This window comes from Etheostoma cragini, chromosome 4, assembly GCF_013103735.1.
Source record: "Etheostoma cragini isolate CJK2018 chromosome 4, CSU_Ecrag_1.0, whole genome shotgun sequence".
Classification (NCBI taxonomy): Eukaryota; Metazoa; Chordata; class Actinopteri; order Perciformes; family Percidae; genus Etheostoma; species Etheostoma cragini.
Window position 1 is genome coordinate 14442861 of NC_048410.1, and position 10800 is coordinate 14453660.

The window sequence follows — 10800 nt, forward strand, 5'->3', positions numbered from 1 at the left end:
CACAAAGACTGAAAGGAGCGAATTTCGGATGACTCCAGCCTCACTAAACATGGGCAAGCTGTGACTGTGAATCCTATTAATCATCCATAAGGCAAACAGAAATTCATCAACCATTAAAAATACAGAAATCCAAGGTGAGCTCCGCTTGAGTGAAATAATTATATGATGCCGAGCAGAAAAGCAATCAGAGTGGTCCAGCTGTTGGAGGCCACACACACACACACACACACACACACACACACACACACACACACACACACACACACACACACACACAATTTGTGCAGCTTGATGGGCTAGTGTTACAGCAGACAAACCCCTGAGAAAGTCCCTCCACAGACAGTTTAAAGCCTTAATAGATTATAATTAAATTACGCTGGCTGAAAATGTCTTGGCTCTTACTCGTACGATATGTGACGGAACAGAGAGGGTCCATTAAAATTCCAGTCTTGTAGCATAATCTTATGCAAGGATGGCAAAGGGCAGGGGGCAAAGGGGGGGTCTAAGACAATGTAAAAAAACACATTCAACTACAAAGTACACAGCATCTACACTGTATCCAATTAAAAAAACAAAACAAGATATCGAAGCACCAAATAATCTTTAAGAAACCAAAAACGCGATATACATATAAATGTATTCATTGTTTGTCCCAATTAGTTATGTTGAATGCCAACATGTTTGGCTCAGACAAGTTTGACAGCAAAGTAGTTTAACCCTGGAGCAACCAGACACTTCAGACCCAGACTTGAAACTTAAAAGTGTTTCTCTCTATCCTCCCCGCAGTGACCAGAGCCAGAAAATATCTGCCTGTCCACCATGTAATTTGAGCGTCTCAAACAACCTGCAGTGTGATGTGAGCTGAATCAAACTGCCATCATTAGTTGCGGAGGCGTGTTTGTCTGATAAAGCTCTACATTGGCATTTGCAAAGTAAGCATGCAGGGCATGGTATTGGCTTGGACTCAGAATATGATTAAAACAAGGACAAAGTGTCCTCATGGCATAGCTGTAATAATGTATATATTGAATATTTGCCACACAGGAGGTTCAAATTTAAATGTGTAACTCCTGCAGTCACTTTATCATGTGAGAAATGTACAGGAATTAACACATTAATGGTGACAAAACTAGAAAAGACACAACAAATCTGCATCATGTTCAAACTACAAAGAATCATACCATGTTACAAAATGAAGGATAATGAAGGATTAGCTATAGTTTCTATAATGAAGTTAACAGGGTTTTGAGGATGATAGAAAAGCAGGGAAAAAATATTTTCCATCAAATGCAAACACCTATTTATGCAGGCTCACGCTTGCCTGGGAAGAGTAGATCAGCCCCTGAATATGTCAACACTGCAGATCCCAGGATACAGATGCAGCCAATCTAATCCCTCAGACGACATCCAGCCTCTCAATTCTGCAGTGTGACCACAAGTCTCTTTATAACACAGAAGTGACATACAACAAATATTATCATCACATATGTTTGTTTTGTTCTCAACATGTAAGAAATGCAAGCTAGAATTCAATAGATCCCAAAAATCTGTAACTGGTTTCAGTGCAACCCAAATTAATATACAGACCGCCCTCATTTGATTTTGTCATTCTCCTTCCTCGCATTGACTACAGAGGCAGGCCTAACGCCCGCACAACAAATCTGACTTAATTACATATTTGACATAATGAAATGGTTATTATCACTTAATTATGACAGTGCCCACAGCCAATACACAATAAAACAGCAGGATCTCCAGGTTATGTGACTGTCAGATTGAAATGTCTGTGGGTCACTGCAATAACAGCATCAACTTTATGTTACATGTTGAAGATGTTGCTATGCTATTTCAATTAGTATTAGGAGTTAACAGATTACATACTTTTATTGATGCAAAAGAAAAACATTTGTCATTAAATTATTATTAAATATAGTTACTTGTGGGATTTTGGGATGATAATCATAATACTTTTATTGAAACTGAATAATTGTACATCATACTTTAACATTTTTTTTTTTAAACCAAAGTGAGGTCCCATTGTATCTGAAAAGTAATTACTGTATGTCAGAGCACAGTAATTACAAGGGGCAATACAGTGGATTAGTGGATTAGCCTATATTCTTGAATTCAACTTTAAATTCATCATAACCTGTGGATCATTTAAAGGTTACCCATCAAAACTACTGCATAGGTCACACTTTAAACTTGAAGCAAAGTGGTGCTACATTTGAATCGTTGAATCAATTTTAGTTTAAAGAGCAGTGCTCAGAACAATGTTAATCAAAGTCCAACAACATACAAAAGAGCCCATCAAAAATCGTGCATCATAAGGGGCCTCTTAAACAGCAGCATAAAGAGAAAGATAATGGGAAGACTTGGGAGGTCCCTGGACGGAGAAGGCTTTGAAAATTGGGGTCAGCTGCATCTATTGGAGGAGCTCATCTGCCTACCCCATCTCCTCCTCCAACAGCCGGGCTTTCCTGCACTGTTACAGTAAAACTGTACTTTCCAACATGTGCCCAGTTTACACAACTGCAACTTAACCCTCCACCCCCTTCCCCCTCTGTCCTCCTGCCTCCCTCCATCGCCCTCTGTCTCCTGCAGGGGTGCTGACACATAAACCCCAGCAGGTGCGGGGCGAGCTGGGGAGACCCAGCCTCTAATTGGTCCTTGGTGGAGTCACAGCTGTTGCCCCCAACCACGGCTTGGTATGAGCTTTAGCGCCTGCCCCTGAATCGACAGCTCACTATTGTTCTCTAGAGAGGAAAAGCTCAACTCCAATCCATTAAAACCACAACACACTCAAACCATACACTATGTGTCATTCAACTCATCAACAAATTCAAAATCACTTCCACTGTCTTATCCTGTCTTCCACCATTAATCCTCACTGTTCTTGTTAAGTATCTGATTTCATCTTAAACCAGTCTCTTGATAATGTTCCCTGGTTCTGTTTCCCTCTCTCTCAGGTTGTACCAAGGTCAAAGAGGAGGCAGACTTACAGCTGATCACACTGCGTCAAATATGCTTCAACAGAGGGTTAAGCTTCAACAGAGGGTAACAACTACCCCTGAATTGTTGGATCGACACTAGGGAAGCCCAATTGTTCGCAATTTTATCCAAATCGAAATATGAACCATTCAAATCGCAGAGGGGCGCAATATTTGTTAAGGGAAAAATATGTGTCAAACCATAAAATACCTCCAAAATAAAGAAAACATCTTAGTTTGGTACAGATCCTTTGTCAAAAATCCCCCTACAATATTGTTTTTCCTCCAATCTTGCGAATCATATCGGAATCGCAAAATCAGTCAAAATAATCACATATTATTTTCCTAAAATCGTGCAGAACTATGTAACACCCTTCTCAAACATATAGTGCAAGTCCAAAAAAGCAGACCAAATGGTGATTTGCATCTCAACCAACTCTTGATGTCTTTAAATACAAAATCAAACCAGCATCCTCAGGATTAACACTCTTCAGCTGGTAATGCTCACTGTCTTTTTATCAGTTTAAAAGGAAAAAACAATAAGACACTTAGAAGAACATCACATCTTAATTCAGACTTCAAACAAGCTATAGAAATAGACCATAATTAGGTATTTTGTTGTACGTGGGAGGATGGGTATGATGGGCAATTCTGGGGCATGATCAGTCTAGAGTGTGGATCCTACAGATGTGCTCAGACAAACAGCTATTTAAATCTGCACAACAGAGGGAGCTAAATCAGGGTTGTGTAGACGAGAAAGCTCCAGAATGAGGTGTCCAAAAAATGTCTGAAGCTCCTACATTAACCAAAAGACGCAATTTAACTCACATACTTTAAATGCTTAAATACATCTTTGTGACTTGGCACTAAAAGTGATTTTTGTCGGAGGGGGAAGAAATGGAATGGCTTACAAATATCCGGCGGTGAATATTAATGCTCCTTTATGAATATGTATATTAAAGAAAAATCACTTGGGAACACTGAAGCCAAGAAAGACATACTTAAAGTCATCATCACTTCCATTATCTGGTGAAGGGGGGCAAAAATGTAAATGAAAAGACAGGAAATGTTAATGGAAATGTGTCACTTACTGTGTGAGGGCTGCAATTACAAAGAGGTATCTAACCGTCTCACCTGACACCGAGATCCTCATGGAGGCCTCCAGGGGCCGGTTGTTATCCAGGGCCTGGCTCAGCTGGATCTCTCCAGTGCTTTGGTTCAGGAGGACTAAGTTCAGCTCATTTCCCACCTCAAAGCTGTAATGGAGCTGATCTGAGATGTCGGGGTCGTGTGCGGGGATGCGTCCGATCACTCCAGTGGGGAAGCTGCTTGATTTGTCCGTCACATAGTTGTTGAAGATGATCTGGAAGTTTTTGAGCATAGGCACATTGTCGTTCTTGTCAACAAGTTTAATGTGGATTGTGGCGCGGCTGACCAGAGGGGCGGAGGTGGCCTGGACCACAATAACATACTCAGATCTTGTCTCGTAGTCCAGGTCTATTAATGAAGTCAGTTCTCCAGAGAAGATGTCTAGCTGGAACACCTCTGGGATGTTTCCCTCCACTATCTGGTACATAATCTGTGCATTACTGCCTTCATCTGGATCTGTGGCTAATATGTGTGCAACCACAAGGCCTATGGGGCTGTTCTCCTCCACCATGATGTCAAATTCATCTTTCTCGAACACAGGGGGGTTGTCATTAACATCTAGGATTGTTACTTGGATGTTTACTGGTGTTTTCAGAGCAGGAACACCCTTATCTACAGCGAAAGCCTGCAGGCTGTAAACGGGAACATTTTCTCTGTCTAATCTGCGCAGTGTGCGAACAATGCCAGAGGTGGATTCAATTATGAAATCTCCATCGCCGTCCTCCCCGCCCTGGAAGGTGTAGAAGACGCGGCCGTTTAGTCCAGAGTCTCTATCAGTGGCAGAAACCTGGACCACGCTGGTGAACACCGGCACATCCTCCATGACCGAGCCAACATAGTGGTCTCTGAGGAAGCGGGGGGAGTTGTCGTTGACGTCATTCACCAGTATCTCCAGGTATGTGGTATCAGACTTCTGTGGGATGCCGTTATCCCGAGCAGTGATGGCTAGTGTATAGGAAACCTGGTCTTCATAGTCCAGCTCCATCTGTGTGGTGACAGCTCCTGTGTCAGGGTTGATGTCAAACTGAGGGATGCTGTCGTCCATAAAGTAGGTGATGCGTGCATTTTCACCTGTATCTTCGTCTGTGGCACTTATTACCACAACAGTGGTGCTGACAGGCCTGTCCTCGTTGATGTTGACGGTGTAATGTGAGCTCTGAAACACAGGCCGGTGTGTGTTGGCGTCAGTGACGTTAACAAACACTTTAGCGGTGTCAAGGCGTGTACCATCACTTGCAGTGACAGTGAGGGCGTACTGGCGTTCAAGTTTGTAGTCTAAAGGCAGCGCCAGAGTAATGAGCCCCCCTCCGCTCTGACTCGTGATGGAGAATCTGTTACGGGTGTTACCGCTGGATATCTGATAGGTCACCACACTGTTGATGTCCTGGTCCACAGCTGACACTGTCACAACGCTGGTCCCCACGGCTGCATCCTCATTCAGTCGCATGTAATACGCCTTCTGAGTAAACTCCGGGTTGTTGTCGTTGACATCTAGAATTGTCATGCTGATGCTGGCTGAGGAGGACATGACAGGGTAGCCGTGATCTCTAGCCTCCACTCCAAAGTTGTAAAAATCAACACTTTCCCTGTCCAGCTCGGCCGCCACTACAATCCATCCCGTGCTGTTGTTGATGCTGAAGGGGAAGTTTGGCGTGGTTTCAGTGAGAAGATACTCCAGCCTGGAGTTGTCGCCGGAGTCTGCGTCCACGGCTTGGATGTGAATGATGGAGTAGCCCAACGGCACGTTCTCCAGCACGGTGGCCTGGAATGGGGTGCTGACAAAAATGGGAGCGTTGTCGTTAACATCCAGCACCTGCACCGTAACCAGGCCACTGATGTTGGAGAGCGGAGGGCGTCCTCCATCCTGAGCTCTGATTCTTATAGTGTACTCTTTGTTGGCCTCGTAATCCAGGTGGCTCACCAGGTCAATTTTACCTGTCTGAGCATCAATGTAAAACTGTCCCCTGGTGTTCCCACTCATAATGCTGAAGTGAACGACAGCGTTGCTTCCTCTGTCCTGATCTGTGGCGGTGACCTGCAGGATCTCTTTGTTAGGGGCCATGTCCTCTGGCACCTGGACCACATAGCGTTTCTCACTGAACTGGGGAGCATTATCATTGTCATCCTCAACCACAATGTGAACAGTAGCTGTGGCGCTGCGGGGCCCGGGGTCCCGACCTTGGTCATTTGCCTCGACTAACAACATGTAAGCTTCCACCTGCTCTCTGTCTACCAGACCTTTGGTGCGGATTACACCAGATCTCGAATCAATCTCAAACACATCGTTGGACCCATTACTGTTGATGATGCGGTACAGGATGTTACCATTAACAGGTGCGTCCCCATCTGTGGCCCTCACAGTTAACACCTCATAGCCTATTTCTAGATTCTCCCTGATGCTTTCCTTATAGTCCTGCTGCTCAAACACAGGGTCATGATCATTACTGTCACTGACTGTGATGGTGAGGGTGGCCATGGCTGTACGTCGGGGCGTGCCATGATCAACTGCGGTCACACGGAACACATGGGTGTCTTTTGTTTCCCGGTCCAGCACCTCTACTGTGGACACGGCACCATTAGCCGGATCCACAGCAAAGAGATTGTTGGAGCGGCTATCAAAAAGAGCTTCTATAAAATACTCCAGCCTGCCTGCCTCCCCCTCATCCACATCCACTGCTTTCAAAACAACAACAGACGTCCCAGCTGGCTTATTCTCTGCCACAGTCACTTGGTACATTGGAGGTTGAAACTGGGGACTGCTGTTGATGCTTCTCCTCCTTCTGCTCACAATCCCTGAATCAGACTGAGCAGCCTTTTCTAACAGCTTTCCTAAGTGGCCCTGCCTGAAGGGGCCCTGCCCCACACGCCAGTGGATGGAGATAGGGTTGACTTCAGTATTCAGCCTATTTCCTGTGAGTACATCACATAGCAGATCTAGCTCCAGAAGTGTGTCCTTCCTCCAGCACAGCGTCTCAGACACACACAAGTCCCCCTCAGAGAAGTAAAAGTGCCGACTGTTGGTGACTTTGCAGCGGATCGGGGTTCCAGGTAGCAGCCCCCCCACTGCAAATAAAGCCGATCCTGCTTGGTGGCACTCTGAGCGGTGGTGGCTGTGTTTACTAAACAAACTGAGGATCTCCAAGTCCCACTGAGGTTTTCTTATGCGCTTGTTTGAACAGTTCCTCCCGTGAACATGCACGTCATACTGGCTGGTGAGGAGGTGGTTGTAGCCGGAGTCCGTGCAGTCAGCCACAGTGAACACGGTGAACGGATTGGAGCGCAGCAGGGGGCACTTTATCGAGTCCGAAACAAACACAATGCCAACCGACGCGTCAGTCTCCAGAAACCGCTCTGTGAATTTGGGAGCGAGTACCTCATCCAAAGTGCACCGTGCGCCCCGCTCCACGCCGGCCACCACCGTCCTTGGCCCCGCATCCTCACTGATGTGAACGGTGTAACAATGCACCAGCGAAACCAGTTTACACCACCAGAAAATAGACAACAAATCCCATTTAACGCAGTGCATTGCTCCTTAGTTTGTGTTCAGCCGGGGCTCCGAGTGGGAATATCTGCAGCTCCTTATTCCTCTAAACTTTCCGCCTGTGAGTTTCCCTTTGTTGCAGAAGAGCCATGCTCTTATCGGGCGCACTTCTCTTCGGTGACTCAGACTGATTTTAAGAGGTAAACCTGCAGTAACCTTGGCCGGGGCGACTCACTCAAACTCTCCGGCAACGATAACAGCAGCAGAACCTCCGCTCCGTCCGCGCAACTCTGCTTGAATGGTGAAAATGGCTCCGGCATCCCTTGAGCCTCGAGGCTCCTCATTATCATAAACGTGTGTGTGTGTGTGTGTGTGTGTGTGTGTGTGTGTGTGTGTGTGTGAGTGTATGAGCGAGAGAGAGAGAGAGAGAGAGAGAGAGAGAGAGAGAGAGAGAGAGAGAGAGAAATAGCTCTGTTAGGGGTCTAAGGACTTGACAAAAATCCTTCCACAGGAGATAAATAACTTCCTAAAAGATCAATTCATTAACAGAAAACAGAAACTAGACTTCCACTAAAAAAACTTTAGTTTTATCTAACTATATTAGGGATTGTTTTTTTTGTTTTTTTACATAATTGAATGCTTCAGCTTACAGGCAGTTTTATATTTGCATTAGTTTGGTTTTATTTACGTTTTGATAGTCTAAGAGTACCTCACTTCCAATTGAGAGCTTCTGTGGCACATAACCACCGCAAACCACTATCATTTTATTAGTGAAAAACATACAGGCTACATGTTCAACTTTATCCCCCACTCACCACCACAGGTTTACTCATTAACTGGCAGACATTCCTCAATTGTTAGGTGTTGTTAGAAGTTGTTCTTTCACTGGAGGCCCATTGATCACCAATCCATCAAAAAAGGACAATTCAAATTAAGGCTAAAATCAAACCAAAGATTCAGTCATGAATCAGATTACTTTGTTGTTGATGTGTTCGGTTTTCCTGGGTTTTACTTATTAATGGCTTTGTCCATTTCATCCAGATCCTGAGTCAAAAATGGATAATAAAAATAAAAGTAGCCTATAATCTAAATAGAAATGTATACTGGTGGTACACTCTCTCTCTCTCTCATCTCTCTCAGGATATTTTCCTTTATAAGAAAAGTAAGAAATGACCATTATGAGGCTATACATATGGAATAAAAACATATAACTCCATTTGGACTGAGTAGGCTACAGACGAGGGAAATCCCTTCACAAATATCAAATCACGTCACTGACACCTAGTGGACAACTGCAGTCACACAGTTTGAGAAGAGGTCTCCATTATTAACGCTGCTTATTGCCTCACTACAATATTTCCATGAGGATTTGCGTTTAAAGAAATGCAAATGCGTGTTGTGTTGCATGAATGAAAGAGGCTCTTCTTCAACTATATTAAAAATAAATCCAGGCTATAGTAGAGGGTCCTCTCACACTACTGGTTTTTATTATGAAACAAACTGACAAAACTATTTAAACACAAAGTCCTATTAGCAACTGGGGGCTGTCAGACAATATTTATTAGCGGATGGATTTTGCCTAATAATAACTAGAATTTCTATAGTGCCTTTCAAGGGACCCAAGGACACTTTATATGAAGGCAAAACCGGTAACACACAAACAGAACCAACAAAACAAAATAAAGAAGTGGATTTAATGGTGGCAAAGTTTTTCATTTTATGGTCACTTTAAGGACTACATGGTCATCTGGGATTACCGGAACTGACTGAATTGAGATATATACACACACGTATGTATAGATAGCTAGATGTTGTTATAGAATTGTTAATAATACAATATATGTTAAATAATAATAAATGATAGGCGAATGGGTATCTCACTTAAAGAGCATATGCCCAGATACAGTCCAGCGCAGTCCTCGACACAAAGTAAAAGTACAAAAGTATTACGGTATCATTATAAGTTGGCTACCTTGCAGAATAGTCAATTTCAAATGAATGTACAATAATTGATTATAATATTATTTCATATTACATTTTTGCAGCTGGTAAAGGTGAGGAGAATTCGAATTATATATCATGAGCCTATTGTTGTGTGGTTTAGCTTGAGCTATCTGCTGAACATTGTTAGCATTGTTGTTATCAGAGATGGGAAGAAACGAATATAGGCCTAGCCTACAAATACTTCGTTAGCCTACTGTAAGAAAGTAGATTTTTCTGATATTTTGATTGTAGGCCTACTTTACTATTTTTTGTGGCGACTTTTTACTTTTACTCCTTGCACTTTAACACGAGTATTGATACTTTCTACTCCTCACACTAAAAAAAAACAAATTGGCTCGTATCTTTGGTTTTGTACAAGCCGTACATGTCGGAGCGTCACACGGAGAAGAAAGTGAGAAAGAGAAAAAGAGACGAGCAGTTGAGATTGTGTGTGCATCTTTGAGAACTGTAAATCCTATTACTTATGTTCTGAGTTAATTTAAGACTGTTGTATTGGTCTATAGTTCTTGCACATTTAAAGTAAGTTAGCTAGTGACTTGTTTGTGTTCGCTAGGTCGTTGCATCAGAAGAGAATTCGTTGTCTCCTTCCGTGTGTTAACGTACACACCTGGGGCAAAGCTGGAAACCAGAATCAGCTTTAAATACAGTCCAGTTTCAAATAATTTAACAAGAGTTACGGTTATTATTGTTCGTGTCGTCAATACTAAATGTAATCTAATTGGATGGGATAGGCCTACTGTACATTTCACTTGACGCACCACTAAATTAAACAACTCGACAGATTCAGCATTTTGCATTCATTCGCGGCTTGATGGTGCTAACGTTAGCACATAGTAGTATGGACGGCAACATGATTAAAAATGAATAAAACGGAGCTCCCAGAGATTCGGCAGATGTGGAGCAAGACACTGAAGTTTCTCAGCGTGCACTCTAGTAACATTTGTGTGGTCCAAGTTTCTTTGCATAAAAAATGGTTGTCATTCAAAAGGGAACTTTACTTTTATACGTTAAGTAAATTTCCAAGCCTGTAGGATACTTTGTTACTTTTACTTGAGTAAAGAAGTGAAATCTTCTACTTTTACCAGAGTATTTTTAACACAAGTATCTGTACTTCTACTGAAGTACGGGAAGTGAGTACTTTTGCCATGTCTGGTTGTTGTCAGCATGTTGTCATGC

General features: G+C 43.1%; 1 protein-coding gene across 2 annotated transcripts in view; it reads right to left on the bottom strand.

Moving 5' to 3' along the window:
- The window catches only part of celsr2 (cadherin, EGF LAG seven-pass G-type receptor 2), a 59343-nt gene extending 51444 nt beyond the window's left edge, over positions 1–7899 (bottom strand). For both annotated transcript variants that reach the window (XM_034869234.1, XM_034869235.1), the window contains exon 1: positions 4125–7899. In XM_034869234.1, coding sequence (XP_034725125.1) covers positions 4125–7665 — 3541 coding nt within the window. In that variant the 5' untranslated portion in view covers positions 7666–7899. The remainder of the gene's footprint in view (positions 1–4124) is intronic.
- Positions 7900–10800: the final 2901 nt, after the last annotated feature.